Below are 22,487 nucleotides of genomic sequence, written 5' to 3'. Positions count from 1 at the left end.
GCCGGGCCCCGCCCGCGCCCGCCTCACGCACGCCGCCAGGGGGCGCCCGACGGCACGCGCTACCGCCCGCCCGCCGCTGGGGGGCGCTACCGGCCGGGACCGAGCGGCGCGCGCGCCGCGGAGGGGCGGGGCGGAGCGGGGCGGGTCACGCGCGCGGCGGGGCGGGGCGGGGCGGATCCGGCCGCCTCCAACGCGCGCGCGCGCGCGCGCTCCCCCGCGCCCGTGTGCCCGCGCGCGCATGCGCGCTCGCCAAGCCCGCGCGCGTGAGCCGCGTCCCGTCCGTCCCGTCCCGCCCTTCGCCCTCCTCCCCTCCTCCTCCTCCTCCTCCTCCTCCTCCTCCTCCTCTTCTTCTTCCCCCGCTTCCCGCTCCCGCCCTCCCATGTGGTGCCTCTGCACCGGCGGCGCTTCGGGTGAGCAGCGGGTGACCTTCGCGAGCCGGGCCGGAGCGGGCTGGGGGAGCGGCGGGGGCGGTGCCAGAGCGGCTCCCCCTCACGGCATTGCCCGAGCCCGGGGGGAAGCTGGGGTCGCGGTGGCCGCGTCCTGCCTCCCGCCGCCCCTTCCCGCGGGTCCCGCCCGGGCAGGCTTGGAGGGGGGGATGGCAGAGATTTGGGATCGGGGGTCGCTCCTGCCCCCTTCGAGTGCTCGGGTCAGGCTTGCAGCGAGCTGCTCTCAACCCTGCTTTAGGCCCCGTTGTTCATCCTCCGGCTCCTGCGTGTCCATCCCGTGTTGTGGAGTTGCTGTGGGGCTTGTGTCTGCCTTGGCGTGGCTTCTGTGTGATTTCTTTGATTTCTAAGCAGTAATTTATTCTATAAGAAAAGGGTCTAGTTTTAATTGTAAGAGAGGTTTTTTAAAATAGAGAGGGAAGGTAGCGAAGTTGACAACTCCGCCTTCTCAAACAGCCTCCGTGTTTTTTTCAGGTTGGCTGCTGGGAGGGAGCATTTTCACATCCATGTATAGAATAGAAACTACACTGTGGGCCTTGAGTCATGTCCTCGTGTACTTTCCAGGATATTCTTGTAACTGAAGCTGTTTGCACGGATAAAAAGCAATAGCTGACCTTTCTTGTGTTGGGTTTTAGATGAATTAATGTGTCTGTTTCTATGTTTCTTCTTGGCATGCTTTTATATCGGCTGCAGTTTCCATTCACAGATCACGTTATGTAAAGCTTTCTGTGTTATCAATATATTCATTCAAGATGCATAACACAGATCCTGTCTCTTCGGCCGCGCAGCTCCACAGCATCGTTATCAGGTCGCTGCTTCCAGCTGACCTGTGTCACAGTGGGATCAGGATGTGGTATGTGAGCTGTTTCAGAATGAAACAGCCTTTCCTGATTCTCTCATTCATTTCAAATCCTCACTGCTGAAATACTCCTGTTAATGTGAAATTATAAAACTTCAGCCTCCAGCAGTTGGATTTGCCTTTCCTGGCAGTAAAAGTGTTTGTAATTGTCTTGCCTTGTAGGCATGGATGGGCAGTGACTGGAGCATGTCCTGCCCTTTTGTTACAGAGATACAGTAGGGCCATCCTCCCAAATTTTTTATCTCAGTGATATTTCTGAAAGGTTCTATGCAGCATTCTTCACATACTAGGAATATTTTTAAAATTTGTTTTAGTGCTTCCTCTACTCTTTCCAGTAGTGCTTTTATCTTGATTCTGATTAATTGAAATATCTCAAGTTACTTCAGAGTCTCCATTCCATCAATGAAGCAGAAGAGAGGATGAGACAATGCTTTTTCCTCAATCAATATTACATTCAAATATAATGTACTTGCCTAGAAAGTTGTTTTGGCACTCCCTTGGTGCAGCAGAGAGCTTGTCAGACCAGACTTCGGACTCAAAGCAAAATCTACATCTTCATGTTTTTAAAACAAAGTGTCCCCCCTATGACTTTTTGCTCATTTCACGTATTTCTTTTTACCCTGTAATTATTGAACTATCCATACAGCCATTGAGGCTTTCTAGCATGCTTGTTCTAAAATTCAAGTGCCTATAATTTCTCTTACGATAGTAATTTATTCTAGGTGTTCTCTAGAAAGAGAATTCTCCTTTTATTCCTGTAAATGGATTCTTAAATGTTGGCTTTCTGGAAGTGCAGAGGAATGTTTTCGTTAATCTGACCTCAATTTTGACTTGTCATAGTCAAACAAATTTTAAAAATTAAAAATAACCATATCAGAGTGTGGCAGAATATGTGCTTTTGGATGAAAATAAAATTTCAAAGACACCATAAATTAAATTACACTGTTTTGGAGTGTGACGAGATTACTGAGTACATTTAGTATGGAGGGATCTGGAAATACTAGAAAATGCCTGAAGTGAACTCACTAACCAAGTGTTTGATTATTAAATCTGTTGTTTTCTTAGGTGTACACAGATCCTGGATTTTAACTGAGTAACCTGTATCCTGCTGACCAAGAAACCAGATTTAAATTCTTCTTTTTAGTAGTGTTTTTTTTTTCTTCCTCATTGGAAGAGCTCAGCAGTGGCTCCCTGTTCACTTCAGTAAGTATTGCTTTGAGAATAATGCTCAGCTTGCCTAAAATCTCGTTAGATTTAGCTCTGTTTGAGCTGCTGTATTTGTTAAAAGAGAAATGATCCTGGCAAGGATTTTGAGGGTGTGATTTCTTCCCAGAAAGGAATGGGAGGAGCATCAGTTTGAAAACCATAAGAAAAATCAAAATTGGAAAGGAACAGGTAAAATAAGGATTAGGATATATGTTTACCACACCAAGGAATGCAAGATTACAAAAATGATCTTTCCCTGCAGCAGTAACTGGAATTACTTTCTTTCCCTCCCTCCTCTTCCTCTCTCTCTCTCCTTTTCTCCACTAAGAAGATGAAGAGATGAAGTCTTCTAGTGGTTTAAACCCAAACATTGTTCCAAGCTCCCATTCTGAGATGTGTTTATGACAGCCCACACTGGCTGAAGAGTTTTGCCATCATAGCTCTACTGAAAGGACAGAGATCAGTACTACTCTTTGTTTAATCAGTTCAAGTGCAGTACAGTTAGGACTGGTTGAAGATGTAGTTTTAAGATGTAGTTTTAATGTAGTCCTGATGTGCCTCTTCAGCTGGCTTGTCATCAGTGGTGTAATGAATATCTGGGTTTAATCAGCATTTTGGATTCTGCATGTTGTATCAACTACCTTTATATTTTGTTCAAAATGAAAAGAGTTGACCTGAATACATTAGATGGCTTTTCCTAAATGCAGAAACCAGAATAAGAAACCACTTGGTGTCACAATCAATGAACTTGCCACTCATGTAGACTTTAACTGCCTTGTTTTTACCTCTGCTTTTTCCCGTAGATGACAGTGTGCTGCTAATGGGTGTAAGTAAATTAGATGTCTTGTACCGAAAGCTTCTCCTCACTAAACTTTTCATCAGAGGATGGGGAAAGCCAGAGGATCTGAAAAGGTGACTTGTTAAAAAGTAACAGCATAAATTATATGTTACATTACAAGAAAATAACCCTGCCCTTGAAGTAGCAGCAGTAATTGCTATCCTGTATTTAAAATACCAAAAGTGTTTAAGTTGGTTTGGTTTCAGAAATCATGTGTTTCTATACCAAGGGAGTAATTGGATTTAAAAGAAGCCTTAAAAGGATTTGCAATTTTTTTCCTGTTTAGAGAGGCTCTTCTTGAGAGAATGTCTATGGGTACAACTATATTTTTACTTATGTTTATCTGATGACATACTTGAAACAGCATCTCTGGAAGTGTTTTCTAAAAACAACTTGATGAATTTCTGCAGAAGAATTGTTTCTGTTCAACGTTAAAGTGGTTCTTGCTATCTTTCTGTAACTTCCTAATTAGTTGTAAAAGTGTAAGATTTAATCAGAAGTTTCTCTCACTGCCCAAAGTTGTAAACTCTTTCTTTTTAGTTGTCTTGAAAATAAGAAAAAATTGAAGTACCTCTTAATTTTAAGCATTTGATTATTTTTGTTAATTACTATTGAGATAAACACCTTGAAGTTGAGCACTTGTATTTCTTAAGTATAAAAATGAAGTGACAATATATAGATATTCTGCATTGTGCAGTATTTCAATAGGAAATCATAAACCTGCATTTAATAAGCTCACTCTTATGTATATGAAAATCAATAAAGAAACATTTGAAAGCTAATGAAATAAAATTTTATGCACTGGATAGCAGTGGAGTTTTATGGGAGCTTTTTTTTTTTTTTTCAGTCCACATGCAAGATCTGATCTGGAAATGGCACTTGGATTGCTTTGTGTGTCTGTCTTCAGTTGATATTTCTCTTAAGTAGCAGACTTTCCTGCAAAATGGGAATGTTGGCATTGGTTGGAATAACCAAAACCCATGGGGTTTGTTTTGACTGCAGCATTTCTGTATTCTATTCCATGTGTATATCTAAAATGGGATACTTTAATGTTATAAAAACCCTCTCTTTTAAAGACCTTTGGGTTCTTGGTGAGACACAGGGACATTTCAGTGCCCCATCTCCATCTCCCTTTAGTCCAAGTGGTGTCTCTATAGGGAGCCTCTGACTGATGCTGCTGCTCCCCAGTGCAAGGCTTGCCTGGGCTCTGGAGGGTGATGACAGCACACCAAATGGCAATTTGCTGGTGGTAACACTGATATCAGCTACAGTTCCTCCTTCTTCATTCAGGGGAAAGACCCTCTCAGCAGATCAAAAGTGGGTGGGGGGGGGAAGCAGGAGACAAGCTTGCTGGTCTACAGAGGGGAAGAAAGTTTTGTTCTGTGTTGCCCCTGATTGGGATGAAGATGAGCTCTTCCCCAGCAGCCTGGCTTGACCTGGATGAAGAAGGAAGAATGCTACCTCCTCCTGACTTCTCACTCTGCCTTGTTGGAGGAGGGGTTTTATTTTCACTTGTTAACTCATCAGTGTGATGATGACTGATCATTAGTCAATCTTAGATAAGATTGAATGACACACTGCCTAATCTGAAATTTTGTGGGTATACCCTTGATGTGATGAATGGTAATATCCTAACTCTTTGTCCTCAACTTATTAGCAAAGGTTGAAATTCCTCAGTAGAGGCAAGATTTAGCCTTCAGTATGCACCTAACTCTAGAAAAAAAGACATAAATGCAGTATTTTTAGTAGTTTTATTGTCAAACAAAACATCTCTTTAGCTTACCCTCCACACTCACATCTCACATCTTTACCCATTGCTTAGAAATACTTAATGCACTTGCTGTTTTCTATAAGAAAAGCGAAGGTTATAAAGTAGAGCTATTTTCTGTGTGCTGATAAACTGGATTTTCTATCCATTCTTTGGTTTTTCTGTGGTGTTGGGGAGGTGAACAGGTCATTCCTCTGTACTTTTCACTCAAAACGGTTCTAGCTTGTCAGGTAAAGTGTGTATTTATGAGCATAGGAATGAGCAAGTTATATTTAAGGTTGTGAGGTTAAGGTTCAGCCAATGTGAGGGCATCAAGTCAAGATCCCTGTTCAAAACAAAGCTGACTTCTTTGTTTCTTCAAGTCACTTGGCACTTCATTCATCTGACAGGCACTTCATCCCTTGAGGAGAAAGATCATATATATTTTCCCTGGGCTATTTTTTCATGTGCCTTATTATGAAAGTAATCTTTCACTTTGCTCCAGGAGGGATTTCTTACACTGCAGCACAAGACCATTGCCTCTTCAGTGTTCATGTCCTTCAGTTATCTTGTTCTCTCAACTGTATGCCTCTGAGAAGAGTTTTTGTTTCATTTACTCTGTGTGGCTCTGCAGCCCATTTAAGTAGCAGAAGAAAGCAACCAAATTTGTCCCTTAGTTTTCTGTTTTCCAGCAAGGTACCTGAGACTTTTTTTTTTAATTTAAAAGCATCCTATGGTAGCTACCTACCCTATGGTGGCCTGATTAATCTGTAAATGCAATGCTGGCTTCATAACTTCTATTTGTTTGTGGCTTGCTTTAGCTCCTGAAATGTTACATAAATATGTCTCTTCTTTTTTTTAGATTAAAAGTTGAATCTTCTCTACTTGTTTCCTTTCAACAGAATATTTGAATTCAGAAAGATTATTGGAAACAGGGAAAAATGCCAGAAGCTGGTTTCAAAAGATTACCCAGTGTTCATTGACAAGGTACTTAAAAGCAAGCGATTATGTGATTTAACTACATTTTTTTTTCCTAAGGGTATATAAAAGTGAAATAACTTGGTACTTAACACTAGACTAGTTTTATAGGCTACTAGAAGAGAATGAAAGGAAATAGAGACTAAAGCAGTGCCTGTACAGATACGGCTTTTTTCTTTTTTTCCCAGTAGTACAGTAGTTGAACAGTGAGATATCAAATGTTAAAACTCAAAAAGTGTTCAAAACTTAGTTTGTGTTATCAAATGTATTTAAAATGGGACAGCATTATACCTTTGTTTGATTCCTGTAAAAGATTATTTAACAAAAGCAAAGCTGAAAAAAGTGGTCTGACCCTGTTTATAACACGTATCCCTATTTTTAGGAGTAGGCCTCAGCTTTGGGGTTTTTTAAGCAAGTTTTTTATGCTATAACAAATTCTACTTTAAGAGGTTTGCTTTCAGAGTAAGTTAAAGACTGACATAATATTTATTTCTGTTGTCCCATTCTTTCTGCAGGTTGAGGCACAATCAGACTGTAAAATCCTTGAGGGGCACTTCATTTCCCCCTTGGCTCATTGTGTCCCAGGTATCCTGCCAGTCGAATCTCTTGTAGCAAGGTAAGAGAAACCAAGAGGTATTTCTGAAATTAGTGCTGCAGAGAAATAATGGTCTGTAAGTAGTTTTATTGTGCAACTAATTGATTGTAATGCAAACAATCTGTGAAATCTTATTCACATGATCGTTCAATCTATCAAACTAAGCAAAGTATTACTTTTTTGGTTTGGTGGTTTGTTTGCTTGTGTTTTTTTTAGTGTAGAAATCATATTGCACAAAGCTGTGGAATACCCTGAGTTTTTTGAATTATTGGTTTGTTTTTTTGCAAATGAGAGGGATGCTGGAAATGAAGAACAGTAGTTATTGCTCTATATGTAGCAGGAGAAGCTGTTCATATCAAAGCATATTATGTTGTATTTGAAGAAGCCATTCCAGCTTTCCATTTCCATTGAATACAAAAATTTTGTATGTGTGATAAAGTAGCAAGCTTATTTTATTGTAGCCAGAGAATCTGGTTCCTTTCTTACTTGGCAAACAAGCAAAGATTAAAAAAAAAGCATTCTTAAAGGAAACGGAAGGCTCCCTAACAGTGCTGGTTTCACACTAACACTTCTTTGCAGATGAGGAGTGGGTTTGCAAATGGAGCATAACTTCTGTTTGCTTTTAGTTTGGAGCTGAACTGTTATGATGATTTTTTTTCCCCCCCCAGACTTTGTTTGTTTAATAACATAAACATAAAAGTTGAGTTTAAACATAAACATTGAGTTGATACTGACATTGTAAATTTTGTCAGTAATACTGGTTGGTGGTTTTATATTTGTGCTTAAGCATGTAATGTTATGGAATGTGAGAAAAAGTTTAATTCAATAAATCAGTTCTGTTCCACCTTTACTGGTTACAGAAAAAAACTGTTAACATTATCAGACTAATTCATGCCATACTGGACAATGCAATATGCTCATTGTTTCCTTATCTCTGTTCTCTTGTGCTTTGTCGGCAAGTTATGATAATTGTTACTTTGGCCAGTATTGTGACAGGTTGAAAAGCTGTACAAATTTCCCTCAAGATGGTATGAATGTATTTCCTGAGGTGTAACACTCTTGTAGGTAACAGTGCTCCATCTTGTGGGGAAAATAGTGGTGGCTCAGAAGGGATTTTTTTTCAGTAGTTTAAACTGTAGCAGCAGAAGACATTAATTGATTGATGTTGAGTGTATAGAATAATTTCATGGTTTGTGTGCTGGGGTTTTTATATTTTTTTTTTTTTATTTATTACTCATCTTAATCTTCAATTTCAGCTGTTGTGCCATCAGGAGAAAAATAGCAATGATGCCTAGGAGAGCTGGACATGTTGTTTAGGCTGCTCTTTATCTGAAGTTGCATTTCTCCACTCTGCAAAGTTTAAATTGTGATGATGAGGTAGTAGTCTTTTTTAGGAACATGATCTTTCATCTTGGCTCTTTTTCTTGTTTGGCCTTTCTTCTGTCCTACTTTCAGATTCCTTTGTTTGCTGAATGTGTTCATGAAAAATGATGTTGCTGAATTGCTGGCAGTTTGCCTGCATGGGTTACAAATACTTATGTTGTTTTGGTTTTGCTTTTTAATTAATTTCTCTTGATGCAGCTTGTTAATAGATATTCTTACTCTGCTAAAATAGATGTTTTTTCTTACAGATTTCAGTTCATCATACCCAGAAGATGGAATGGCAAGCACAGACCTGTGTGCATTCATTTAGCAGGCACTGGAGACCATGTGAGTGCGTAAAATGTAAAATTGATTGCTACTGAGAAATTCAATCATAAATTTTGCCTTATCTATATTGTTTGTAAATCTTGTCTTTAGCACTTCTGGAGGAGACGCACATTAATGGCACGGCCAATGATTAAAGAAGCCTGTATGGCTTCCCTGTTGCTAGAAAATCCTTACTATATCCTTTTGTGGAAAACATAGTAGTTATTCCTAATGTCCTCTCTGGAAGGTAGAAGAGTTACCACACTCGTAAAATACCGACTTTTTACCCAGTGGTTAGAAGCAAAGAAAGTATGGCCATTATGTGAAGCACAATTCTGTGGTACCTCAGGTTAACTTCTGAGAAACTTGCTGTTACCACTTCAGATTTGGGTGTGTTTTTTTAAAAAACAGTAAAGTTTTGTTCTGTCATCTTATATAACAGTATTATTCTGTTTCATTAAGTTACACTTTTTTCCTACCCATATATCTGACAGTAAAATGTTGCAAACTGCATCATTGAAATAGATTGAATTTAACGTAGTGACAGTTAAACAGTGGGAGTTTAAATTCCAAATTTCAATTAATTCTTGCTATTTATGCATATTATTTATTTTATCTACTTTTTTTTTTTTTTAATTACCAATTTTGGTAAAGCCTTTCTTACTTTCTTTAACTGGAGTCTTTTACATGGCTGTAGAAAACCTAAGGATCAATTGTAAGTATTTCTGTTACATTTATGGATACCATGTTTTTAAAATACCACTTTTCTTCTCTTTTGAGCCAAAAGTTGCTTAGACTTTGATAGCTTATTAAGGAAAAAAACATTTCAAAAACCACTTGTAACCTGCCAATGTGAAATTGTTTGCTGTTTGCTAAACTGCTTTGGGTGTTGTGTTAGGAGATCTCAGGGATCAGGAAAGTTTGCACAAGATGAACTTGCAGTATGAGTGAGATGCAAACATCTTGTGTGAGTACAAGCCAGGGCCATTTTATTTCCTGACTCACAACTGCAGTACAAGTGCTGCTGTTATATTTCAGTCAGCTCTGAATAATCTTTGCTCAGATAGCATATTTCCATTGTAATTTATATAATAAATTATAATTTCTAGGATTTTGCTTTTCCAAGATCTTTTAGCGATTTACAGGCATATGAATAAATCTGGTGTTGATTGGTTTTTAGTCAGGACTCTATGCAATATACAGTATTTTACAGGATTTGTTTCTTCTTAAATTGGAATTTGGAAGCCTAATTAGGCAGTCTTGGTTTTTTACATTTTCCAAACCACAGACCTTTTATCAGAATTCAATAGGATATGTGTCTGAGGCAAAGCTTTGTCTCCCAATATTTCTGAAAGTCCAAATATGAGTTGGTGTTTTAATCCTTTTTAATCCTAACTCAGACATTTAACATGACTAGAAGACACAGAGAAGGTGTTTTTTGTAAGATTGTAGGAAAATGACAGGAGAAAGCATGTGCTGGAATGCATCCATTGGTAGGTTAATTTCCAGTTATGGGGAATCTGAAGCAGGAGAATAAATTAAATAACTGTGTTCTCAGTTGTCCAGTGTATCAGTGTTTCAAGGGGGGTGGTGCTCAGTCTAATGCCCCAATAGGTGATTGTCGCTTTCCAATGCAGGGTTACACAGCACCAGTGTAGCAGGTAACAGTGTTCAATGAATACAGCAGCTGCAGAGGGCTAAGGAATCTCACTAAGCTGTAGGAAAGAATTGCATTAGGCTGTTAATGCTGCTGTGTAGCAGCTATGTTCATTTCTGTGTGACTTCACAGTGAGCTTTGTCCTTGTGCTTCAGAGTGTCGCAAATGTGACGCTGGCATGCTGGCAGGAGAGGCCAGGAGCCCTTTGTAACTTGGCTGTAGTACTGGAAATAGTCAGCCCCCTTCCCCAAGTTAGAGGTCTATTATTTTTAGAGTCCCTCTGATAGCTCAGCCAAATAGATTTCTACTTGTTTTGTGTCTTCTGTGTTTTAGTGCTTTGCAGTACACTGCCTGAATTTCTCAACTGTGATGAACTTCCCACTTTTCAGTTTCATCTTACAGTGACACTGAGGAGTGCTTCCAAAGCTGACATACTGATTGCTCTTCAAATGTTGTGTGCAATTTTTCAGTGATGTAAAACAGATAAATAAGAAAAAAAAACCCAAACTTGTTTATGCAAACGAGATAGTGTATGCCTAGGACTGTATTGCTTTGATTCTATTTCTAAAATATCTGTTACAAGGTTACAGGACAGAATATTGCTACTAATGAGATGCTAATGTTGGTAATTGTTTCCAAAGGTGTCCCAGGTGACCAAGGTGTCAGTGAGACTACATTAAAAGCATAGGCAAGTGTCTATTTCTAGTCCTCATTTGGACAAAAAATTACTAGTGCCAGAAAATCTGGGCTTGCTTTTTCCTCCTGTTGAATCAACAGGAGTTCAGCTCCAAAGTTCTCTGGAATTGTGCTGAAGCTGTGTATAAAAGTATGTGTAGAATGATAAGAACTGTCAGAGTCTAATCTTAGAAAATAAACCCTCTATTTTCCTTTTCTGGGGAGAAAAGACGGTCATGTTTAAAAAATGTCTCGGACCTGTTTGTGATGGGAGGAGCTCTAATTCTAGAATCGGCAGCTCTTTTGCACTGGCTAGAGAGAGAAGGCTATGGACCGCTAGGGATGACTGGAATATCCATGGGAGGACATGTAAGCTTTTATATCTCCTGTTCAGTAATTTTTGTTTTAACTTCTCATTTGATCATGTAGCATACAGAAATAATTTGTTTTACAGTGTTGATCTCAGAAGTGCTTTAAAATAAACACTTAGAGTCATGAGAAACAAATTGTTGGCAATTCTCCTGTTCTGTGGTGCTGAATTAGTATAATCCTTAATATGTACTGACAAATCATAGAGCCCTTTGTCAGCCATCTCCCAGCAGGCTTAATAAGAATATAAACTTCTCACATAATTGTTTTTTTTTTCCACAAGGGTGGGGGCAGAAATGTTTGCTGAAAGAAAGTCTGCACTGATCGATTGCTAATTCTCCCTCTATTCCTCCTTTCTTCTTGCTTAAACCTTTGTGTTTTAATGCAATGTGTGAAATACTCCCTCTTTGTAGGCATGTTGTAATTGAGGTGACTTTTGGTGTCAGTGATCATTGGTACTGATCAGAGATTTCTGTGGTGAGGTGGATAACACTTTCTGTGTGACACTGTGCATGCTCAAACTAAACCAGCAGTGTATCACTAAGGTGCTTGAAAGACTAATACACAGTTAAAATGTTACTGCTTGTGTCTGTGCGGATTATCACAGCTCCGTGAGACACAAGTGCAAAGCTTATATAAACAGCATACCTTTCTTTTTTTGTTAGGAGCTCAGTAAATAATGGTTGGTTTTTCCCAAAAGGAAAATATTCCCCTAAAGCAGTTTTATAACTGTAAATGTCATAAATGTACAGAGCACCTTTGGTTTACATCAACAGCACCCTGCTGAATCAGAAACATCTGTGAAATAAGTGATATTTGATGTTGATCCTCTGTAGAGTGTGTTTTACAATGGAAGGTTGTGAGCATTGATTCAGTTCTACTAAAGGGAAGAGACTTCTACTGCTGGAGAGAATCAGAAAATAGATGTGTGGTGTTCTTGTAACTTTTTATTAATAATAATAGAATAGAATTATAGTTCAGTTGCATAAATCCACTTATTGGAACATCTAAAACAGACACGAGGTGTTTCATATTAATAAAATAAAATTTGTCAAGAACATATCATATGGGGAACTTCTGTACATTGAACTTACTTGCTCTGGCTTTTTCTGGGATAAACAGAATAGTCATAACAATATGTTCTGAGAACTAATGCAAAAGTAATAATTCAAACTTAAAGGACAGAAAAAGAGTATGCTTAACATGTTGAATTACTTCTCCTTCAAATTTTGTTTGCTGTATACAAATTTTGAAGGTATAGAATTTTAAATAGTCCTTCTCATAGATTGCCTTTGTTTTGCCTTGAAATAAACTTGCAGGAGCTTGGTGGAAAGCTTTATAGAAGTTTTTTATGGTTTTGAACAACTAATAGCCTGTATTAGTTTTTATAATTATAATAATTAATGGATTACAAATATAATTCATTGAATTTTAATTGTAATAAATGGAATATTTAGTAAATATTCCATTGGGAATTCTTATAACCAAATCACATTGAGCCTTGAAATGAGTCTTTTCCAGAGCAACGTTTATATTTTAAAATATCACTGGAGACTAGATAGTAACTTCTAAATAGGTGAAAGTATATCCATCTGCCACAGTCCTTAACTTTATGGCACCATGTGTTTCATAAATACCATATAAACAAAGAAATTGAAGATGAGTGAGTTCTTTTTACCATATTGTGAATTCAGTATTAAAATGTGTAATAATTGTGCCTTTGATTTTAGATGGCTTCACTGGCAGTGACAAACTGGCCTAAACCATTGCCATTGATTCCATGTCTTTCCTGGTCAACAGCCTCTGCAGTCTTCACTACGGTAATTAACAAATTATAAAATACCGTCTTTTGTTAATATGTTAGATTATGATCAGAAATTTTCATTAAAATATTTGGGCTGGCCACAAGGGAAGTGGGATTCCGTGTCCTGTGTTAAAATATGTGCTTGTGCCTTGATTGCAATAATTCTGAGGGCTGTCTGGGAACAAAATTCCACTTAAAAAAATCAGGACAGGAACAGGTCAATTTCCTGCATGTATCATTATTTAAGAATGACCTCTGGGTTTTACTTGTGTACTGAATGCTTTTGTGTATCATCTCAGGGTGTGCTGAGTAAGGCAGTGAACTGGAGAGAGCTGGAGAAACAGTATTTTACACAAACTGTGTATGAAGAAGAAATCATTCAAATGCTTGAATATTGTGGAGTAAGTATGGTTTATTTTATCCAGCTGCTAATATTTACATGTGCAAGTCTAGCAAATAATGCAACTTCTTTCTTTTTACTTCCTCTCAAAGTAGACAATTGTTAGCTAGAACATACTGGCATGTTATTTCTTTATGCTTTGATAAATTTAGTCTTTGAAGGAAAAACCTGACAAACAAAACTAATATTTAGGTTGTATAACGAGTTTAAAGTGTAGCCCTTGCTACAAGTTTTTCCTTTGATCATACTTAGTGTAATCTACAACATAAAATGTATTCTATCAAAATTCTGATAAGTGCCTTTTTTTTCCCCCCTAAGATTCTTTTGTCATAGTTCTTTTTCTAATACCTCACAGCAGGAGAAGAGGAGCTGGGGTGCAGATAGTTGTTACTTGGGCACTTGCCATTACACTCCAGCTACACTGATGGAGAAGACAAAATGAAAAGAATAAAGATTTTTTAAGATGTTCAGCTTGTGTCTCCCTAATATTTAGAGACTGTCAATTCTTCAGTCTTAACCATAACATTAGACCTGGTTGCATATGTTAATTTTTCTATTATTTTTATTATTAGTTCATTTAAGCTTAAATGACTGTAATTACAAATTCAGAGTTAATATAGAAAGAAAAACAATTGTTTATATCACAAGCTTCTGTATATGTAAGTATACCTCCTGCATTTTTTTAAACTGACATAAATGTAGAATGAATTATTATGATCAGGATTTAATTGAATGACCTACAGGCTGAAAATAGGAGTGATAAGTGCTGGTAGTGTCTTTTTTTAATTTTTTAAACTTTTTTTAAATTACAAGTTCATCTTAAAAATAAAATTAACCAACTGGTTGAAGTGAGAAACCCTTAATTGTTGTCTTTGTTTAGACGGATTCTTTCAAGATGGGACAAGACTTTGTGAAGAACTTCCCTGACAGTGTGGACAGTCTGGCGGACATGGACATGGCTTCCCGAATATTCAGCTTTGAGTCCTTGAATGACACTGTATCTAAGGAATCAGTTCACAGCTTTGCCACAAATAGAAGTGCTCTAAGTGCCTCTTCAGAAAGACTCTTAATGCAAGATGCTCCTAAAATGCAGTGCATAAATCAAACCTTTTCCACCAGTAGCACTAGCAATAAAAACTTAAGCAGCCCACAAGGACACAGGATAAATACAAGAAAAAGGAGTGATACTTTGCAAAGAGAATCCTTAATGTTCATGAAGGGAGTTATGGATGAATGTACCCATGTAGCTAACTTCCCAGGTATGTACCTCTTTGTTTCAATGTGCACGTTGGAAAGTTGAATAAAATACAGTGGGGGGGAAAGTATTTTCTTCATTCTCCAAGTGTAAACCTGCTGGCACCTTTGCTGAAATATGGAAATACTGTGAGCATTATTCTGTAGTGTCTATTTACTACTCCATTTCCTAATTGTTTTTCTGTTTCTTCCTGATGACCAACTAATGAGAAAGTTAATTAAAAATTTTCCTCTCGGTATCTTTGCGCATTTTTCTCCTCTTCCTTGCAGTGGCTTTTTTCAGATATGAGTTAGTGCAAATTTGTATTATCTAAAGGAAGAAAACACCTGTGTGATGTGAGTAATACCTAGGTGTAATTAATCTTAATTAATCTGCTAATAAGGTTTCTCAAGCAGAAATCTCATACTGAGTTCAGATAGAAAGTAGCCTGCATAGCTGAGCCCCAGGCTTGAATGATATTGCCAGTAAAAACACTCTGGGGGTCCTTCTGGGCTGGTGCAGGCTGGTGAATACCGTTTCCCAGGACAGGCATAGCATGTAGGGGGAGCTGTAGTCCAGCATTCCTTGTCGTTCAGGACAAACCCTTTCCAGCAATGCAAACAAGTGATGGCTTCCTAGAGCCGCCTTAAAAGGTTCTGCTGGAGTGGGGGCTCAGAATTCCTTTTGTGGCAGTTCGTGGTTTGGCTGTGCATGAACCTGCTGAAGGCATCTCCTACAACGTGCTTTGACTTCAGACAGAGCTGTCTTATAGTGTCAAAGCTTTCTTGGTACTGAGCTCCTGTGCCCCCTCATTTCTTAATCCTGGCATTCTGTACTCCATTGGAACAAGCATTTAGATTTAAATAAATGTTAAAAATAAATAAAAGGAAACACGCAATATAAGGAACCTACACTAGTGTAGATTCACTGCTAGCCAGAGATGTTTTGTGATGTATACCAGTGAAGTGCTTTCCTTAAAGCTTTTAAAGTTACTTCAGTAGACAGAAAAAGCCTTGTAGTTTTATTCTATGTGCAGACTTTCTTGTTTATTTAGACTTACCCAGGTATAGCTTAGCTAAGCACTGACCTTTCTTGGAACTTAAGAGGATCTGTGACCCTGATGCACTTGTCAGAGAGATGGAGTCCATTGTGTCATTCTCTGGGAGACTTTGCATCCCCTGCCAGGGTATCCTTGGAGTGAGGCCAGACAAGAGCTTCAGAAAATTTGCCTAATGCTCAGATTTCATGGAAAATTGAATGGAAGACTTGAATTTATCTTAGCATTGCATATTCTTTATATGTGATTTAGTATGAAAGAAGGAAAGATTTAAATTAGTTGTGACACCCCACTGCCAGACATCTTGGCTGGTCACCCTTTATCATATCACAATTTCTTTTTGAAGGGAGAAGTGTTCTCTGTTCAACATAATTTTGGTGTTATTTTTCCCAACATCATACTGGTGTTATTCCTGCTAGTAATCTGATTGGTGCAGTTCTGCTTATGAGTAATAAATATGTATAACAATATGTTGGCATTTTTATGTTGCAAATAAACCATGTAGGAAACAGAAAAGAAAATGAACATAGGCTGTACTTTCTGACCTCTTGTATGAACAGCTGTCTTTTTTCCTCCCTGAGGGGAAAAAATATATGAAACTTCTGTTGAATTTAATAGTTCTTTTTGCCAATAAAATGGGATCTCAAGGAACTGACATGAATGCTATAGAGTTTTGTTGATAAGAGGAAATAGAATTCTCCTGTCAACTTCACAAGTCTTTGAGGATTTTCTGCTCTAGGGGTGGGAAGAGTAAGGGCTAGTTTGTTTTTCCACTGATGGCCTCACCCCTGTAACATCAAAAATCAGATAAATTTTGCTGGAGACTTTAGAACATGTGATTTTATTAAAGTTTTGAATAATTTATTTTTTTGTGAAAATAGCATTTTGACAACAGAAATCTCAGCTGTCGTGTTTCTGTTTTTTACCACAGATGAATTCAGTTGTGCTTTGTTTTCCTCTAGTTCCAGTTGACCCAAGTTTAATCATAGTAGTACAAGCCAAGGAGGATGCGTACATTCCTCGCACCGGCGTGCGCAGCCTCCAGGAGATCTGGCCAGGGTGTGAAATCAGGTATCTGGATGGAGGTCATGTCAGTGCCTACCTCTTTAAACAAGGACTCTTCAGGTAAGGTGAACAGAAAGGTTTAAAATTAAATTTTAGATTTAATGAAAATTAAATAAGTAGTACTTGTATGAATTCGTGCCTTAGTAATATCAGGTGTTGATTTTCTAAAGACAGTTATGTAAATCAGTTTTATGAATGCAGTTCTGCAGTTTTCAAAAAGTTAAATACTTGTGCTGATAATTTAAAAATGCAAGGAATTAGGAAGAATATACATATCATTCAGGAAGTTTAAGCAACAACAAAAAAGAATAGCACTATATCGGGTCAATGTATGCTAACCAGTAGTTTATTGCTATTTAAAACTCAGCCTTACTTTTGTGATAGTTGCTCAAAAATTTCAAGCTATGCATGTCTCTGACGTGTTTGAGTAGAAATCTCCTAATCTGTCTACATTTCCACTTGCATTAAAGTTGGAAAACTTTTCATTCCTGAAACACCAATATATTACTAGATTGAAGTGAGGGATCCCAGAAATAAAGGAAGGAGAAAATACCACCTGATAGCACATTTTTATTGAACACTGTTTTGAAATTGTGATGATAGCTTTGTAGATATATTTGTAAATATATGGAAAAATGCCACTTCTATATGCCGTTTCCCAAGTAATACAAATTCTCTTCTCTTTTCCTTGTTTCAGACAAGCAATTTATGATGCGTTTGACCGCTTCCTCCAGAAATACACCATGTGATCTTTCTAATGCATTCAGACTGATCTCATTTGTAATTCAGCTTACTGGAACTCATGTTTGGAAAATAAGCATCTTGTAGTGTTAAGCAGATGGTCACTGACTGCTGTAGGTAACAATTACCAGAAGTGGTAAAGTACCAGCATTGCTTTCATTTCAACCCAGTGCCATTCTGACACAGCTGCTTCAGCGTTACCTGTGAAAAAACAACAGCAGCTTTTGTCAGTGCATGAATGGTTCATGTACTTCATGTCTAATCAGATGGTATGTTCCTTCAGTTCTGAATAAATTCTGAATCGCATGTCAGTAGAAAACAGACCAATCAAGTATTGGAAGAATGTAAAATGTGCTATGGAGCTAAGCTGCTCTCTTGTGTTTGGTGTAGTTTTGGCTTGTTCCAGATACCTCGGTTACCTCTTGCTTCCTCATGGCCTTGCTGTTCCTATTGTGTTGTACCGTGGCTTTGCCAGCACTCAGCCTCTTGTGTTTGTCACTGCTTCTCTCTTCAATTATGAATTGAAAATGAGCCTTAGCAGAAGGCTCAGCACCACATCTTGGAAAGAGAGACTTCGACAATGCAAGGGAAATGAGAGAGAGATGTTTTCATTCAATACGTCTGTGAAATTTTCCTGCCACTGAATTAAACCATGCCATTACAAAAGGATCATGTAGCGATTCATCAACCAGGTTTAGAAAGCTGGAATAAGTGAAAATCAAGTGTCTGGTAATTAATTGTTTACATTAATTCAGTTGGATAACATAAGTTTCCAGATTTATTTTCTTTTTTTGGATCGATAGATGAAATAGAAATATCATTTTACTTTCTAAGCACTGGCTGATTCTAAGCTGTTAAATTGACAGCAGATTATATGGTGCTATAAAGACCTGTTGGAAATACTTCAACAGATGTCCTTTCTAAAGTGCACTCAGCGCTGATTTGCAAAATATACTTGCACTGCATAATTTAAAAGATACATGAGACTAAAGGTTATTGAAACAGGTTTGCTCCTTATTTTTCAACACTTGTCTTTTTTAATTGGTTGGAAAATAAAGAAACTTGGATTTTGAACACATTTAAGAAAATCCAAAGTCTATTGTTTCCTCTTTTGGGATCAAAAATGCCAACAAATTACAGCAGAATAAAAGGTTGTCATGTACCAACTGTGTGGGTATCTCTCCACTTTTTTTTTTATATATTCTCTTGGATTTTAGTTAGGTAGACAGGACTAGTAACTGTGAAGAAATCATTGTTCATTTGAAAATCCGGTGTGTTCAGATAAAACTGAAGAGCAACAATTTTGAATAACCCAAATTACATAACATGCAAATTTACTGAAAATGGAGAAGAGGTTCTAGTCTGTTGAAAGTTAAATTGCTTCTTTCAAGTGGTTTTTCATCATTTCTTTGGAGAGTGTTGGTTTTATATATGGGGAGCAAGTGTGAAGTGACTAGCACATTTAAACAACAAATGTTCGGAGGGTTTGAAATTAAATATTAGTAAGCTTACAAATTGAAAATTGAAGTCTTGACTAGTGTACTAAAAGATTCACAGGGTTTACAAGCATATTCATTAACTAAGAGTGCTTTACCAGAGCACTGTCTGCTGTTCAGAAGCTTTTGTAGCTCTCACATTTTAAATGTAATTGTGTGCTTTGTGTCCTGCTTCTGTTGCAGCTATGAGAAAGGGAGATAACTGGTGGCAAGGGAAAGGGCTTGAATAAATGCAAGAGAGAAAAGACAGATTTTGTAAAGGCCAGGAGTAAGCACAAAAAAAATCAACTCTGCTACAAAGTATAACATGCCAAAGTAAATATTTTCAAAGCGCACAATACTGGGAATTACACAACTGATGGGAACTCTGCATCCTGAGGTTAGTGTCCTGATAGTATTACTAACAAGGTTTAACTTACCAAAACGGCACAGAAGGAGGTTTGGGCTAGTACCACTCCTGCTGAGAGAGTGTCTTTTGGGACAAATGCTACTCCTGGTTCTGAGAGTGTCTTTTGGGACAAGCAGTGAAAGCCTGGTTTCTGGCAAGAATAAGGAACCACACTTTACTCTGTAACTGAAGTTGTGTTGCCAAATATGAAAGTCCAGTAAGCATTATTTAAGAAATTTCTCAGGTTAGCATAACAAAAAAAAAAAAAAAGGAAAAATGATCTCAGTGGTCTATTTCTGCCAGTTATCAGACATAGGGAGCTTGTCTGGGAAGGGGGGAATCTTGCTGTGTACATGTTTTTAATCCTTGGAAAATCGACTTTTTAAATAATATTTTAAGGTTAAATCCTAAGAAAGTATAAATAATCCATTTTGATGTTAAATGAGAATGTGGTTTTAATCCAGGAGTTGCATGAAAGAAATACTGTAATAAGGTTTCTTCTGTGTAGCAGGTAAGCCTTTCTGTATGTCTTAAATTTATTGTAAAACTGGCCTTGGTAATTTTTTGGTTTTAAATTTTTTCAATAAAAGTCCTAAAAACATTTAGGTGTGAGGTGGTTTTTGTTCTCTCTTGTTAAAAGGTGTTCAAAATGCATCCCACTGTCATCCTGTAATCCTTTCTGTTCCTACTAGAGTTGTAGCATGAGGAGAGCAGGTAATCTACAGGACATGATAAAAGCTTCTCACAACAAACACTGTTGCTGCTTTGAAGTTTTTCTACATGCCTAGAAACCTAGTAAAGAAAATAAGCTTGTATCAGCTAATTAAGATATCATTGTGATTCAGTTTTACACTTGCCAGTGCAGGACACATCTAATAATTGTCAGATGGAGCGTTTTTTGTTTTTTTTTTTTTTTTTTTTTTGCCCAAGGCAAATAAACCCCCCCCCAACAACTCAAAAGGAGCCACTCAGGATTTTTTTTTTTTTTTTTTTTTTTTTTTTTTTTTTTTAGCAGGGATAAATCACTTGAGTTTTATTACCCCAGAAAGTCTGCAGAAAGGAAGCACTATAAGAAGGAATAGAGTCTTGCTGCTCTTTCTTACTTCTTACTGGAATGTCAAATGCCTGTAATTGAGATACTTTCTAAACAGTACAAAAGTGAAAATCCTTGGATCCTCTGAATATTATTTCTGCTTGATAGCTGCTAACACTTTGAGGCAGGTATTTTTTTTTTAATCTTAATTGTTTCTGTCTTGGGTTTTTTTTTTTGTTTTTGTTTTGTTTTGTTTTTTGGGTTTTTTTAAATGTTGATCTGAATTGCTGTTGGTTGGGCAGGGAAGTTTCTTTATCTCAGACTGTCAGGTTCTCTGCCAGCTTGGCAGTAATGATAAGTAACACGGTATGGAAAGGAGTTTTGGGGTGGTCTGTAACCCTGTCATTCCTCCTGAATTTTTACCCTATACAAGTAAAATGCTGCTATTCCATGCAATCCTAGAATCTGCAGTGTTCCTTGGTAGGCTTGGATGCTTCCACACAAGATAAAACATGAGCATTAAAACATCAATAAGAATTGTTATTCTCCTGGTTTCATTTGGTGTAAATCAGCCCCTTTTCCAAGCAGGAGCATTTTAAGTACCATGAAAGGAAAGAGAGTTTAGCCAGAGAAGTCTGACTTGCACTGCTAGAAAGTAACAAGGAGGATGATACAAGTGGACAAAATGTGAAGGATGAGCTCTAGCAACTGTAACAGCTTTTTATATCCTCTTCAGTCCCAGTCCATCCAACAAAGTCTGCAGGAAGCTCCATCCTACGGAGTTAGCAAAGCAAGTATGGTCAAAAACTTCTAAAGTACCACGTAACTGATCAACTTTAGTGTTTTTTTACCCCCACGTAATTAGCCTTTATTTAGTTTCCTGCTTTTTTTCCTGCTCTGTTTAGGTTCCTGAGCTGTAGAATTCCTGAAGTCCCAGCTGGCCTGGGACTGATCTGCTACTGCTGGTTCCAGAATAATCCTAAGAATGTTTCAGTGCCTGAAGGATCAGCTGTGGTGGGAATTGGTTGACTAGTGGTGGTTTTTTTTGTTTTGGTTTGGTTTGGTTTTTTTTTTTTCCTTTTGTGTGGGGTTTTTTTTTTTTTTTTTTTTGGTTTGGTTTGGTTGTTTTTTTTTTTTTTCTTTTTTTCTTTTTTCCTGATGAAGGGGTAAAACTCCACACGATCTCATTAGAGCAGAAAACAGTGTTACTCCAAACAGAATATATTTTAGTGCTGAAAAACCCAGGAAATTTGTTTATTTGTGACACTACCTCAAAAATATTTGACTAGCTTTATAGAAGCCTGTTTGGGAATTTGCTTGGTTCACTATAGAAGTGTTGGTGTTATTTTTTGGAAGACATAGTGTAAGAAAGGGAGTAGAACACGCCTGAGAGATGAAGAAATGGGAGGAGGAGCAGGTTTCTTAAGGTAGAATCAAGGAGAATTGTGGGAGCATTAGGAGCTGGCAAAGAGGGAAAGGAATGATTAATGTCGTGCTGTGGTGGCTTTCCTCATCCTGTGACCGTAGTGGCAGGAGTGTGGGTAGAACCAGTGAGCCTGGAATGAGTGCACGTGCTACTGTGAGATGATTTTCTGGGGGATTTTTGGCAGAGAGTAGAAACGCAGAGGAGAGATGGTGTGATGGCAGAGGTACTTGTTTGCTGGAATGCTTAAATGATACGAGATTCCCTCGCTGCTGGGACCTCAAGTACGTTCTCCCGTGCCTGTTGAGCGCGTTCTCGATGCTGTGCCCCGGGGAGCCCCCTTCGCACCAACGAGACGCGCTCATCCTCCTGCCCACCATATCCAGACCCTCCTCGCGCCGTGCAGGTGCGGGCAAGGCCTGCGGAGACGAAATGTCCGAAAGGGCCTGGAAAGCCTCCCGGCCGCGTGAGGTCACGGCGCACGGGAGAGCCCCGGGTCCCTCCCCCGCGCGGGCGGGGCCGGGGCGGCCGAGGCAGCGCGCCCGGAGCGCCGCCCGTCCCTCCGCAGGCGGCGGCGGCCCCGGCGGGTCGCGGTCGCTGTCGCTGTCCCTCGCTCCGCGCGTCGCCCCCCGCGGCAGCGAGCGGCCGCAGGGCAGCAGGGAGCCGGCGGCGCTCGGCCCGGCCGGGGGGCGCTGGCAGCGGCTCCGGGGCGGGGCGCCGAGGAGAGGAGGCGGGTTCCCCTTCCCCCGCCGCGGGCTCCTCGCCTCGGCCGCCCCGGCTGCGGCCCCTC

The 22,487-nt window shown here is 38.9% G+C and overlaps 1 protein-coding gene across 4 annotated transcripts; it reads left to right on the top strand.

The window, feature by feature from the left end:
* The first annotated feature begins 295 nt into the window (after positions 1 to 295).
* On the top strand, positions 296 to 19,842 carry ABHD18 (abhydrolase domain containing 18). Of its 4 annotated transcripts, XM_053941222.1 has the most exons (15): positions 296 to 410; positions 2,368 to 2,505; positions 3,312 to 3,420; positions 5,996 to 6,080; positions 6,587 to 6,687; positions 8,298 to 8,376; positions 8,467 to 8,553; positions 9,045 to 9,070; positions 10,918 to 11,056; positions 12,787 to 12,876; positions 13,160 to 13,261; positions 14,141 to 14,257; positions 14,480 to 14,519; positions 16,514 to 16,676; positions 17,314 to 19,842. In XM_053941222.1, exons 3-15 carry the CDS (start codon positions 3,329 to 3,331, stop codon positions 17,363 to 17,365), a joined length of 1,173 nt encoding a protein of 390 aa, XP_053797197.1. In that variant the 5' UTR covers positions 296 to 410; positions 2,368 to 2,505; positions 3,312 to 3,328; the 3' UTR covers positions 17,366 to 19,842. The 4 variants fall into 4 exon arrangements, with proteins under 4 accessions (XP_053797197.1, XP_053797195.1, XP_053797198.1 ...); XM_053941220.1 differs by having other exon boundaries at positions 14,141 to 14,519; XM_053941223.1 differs by lacking the exons at positions 8,467 to 8,553; positions 9,045 to 9,070; positions 10,918 to 11,056 and having other exon boundaries at positions 14,141 to 14,519.
* The last annotated feature ends 2,645 nt before the right edge of the window (positions 19,843 to 22,487 follow it).

The sequence above is a fragment of the Vidua chalybeata genome, chromosome 4 (genome assembly GCF_026979565.1).
Source record: "Vidua chalybeata isolate OUT-0048 chromosome 4, bVidCha1 merged haplotype, whole genome shotgun sequence".
NCBI lineage: Eukaryota > Metazoa > Chordata > Aves > Passeriformes > Viduidae > Vidua > Vidua chalybeata.
Note: the sequence above shows the minus strand (reverse complement) of the source record. Positions and strands in the feature narration are given on the sequence as shown.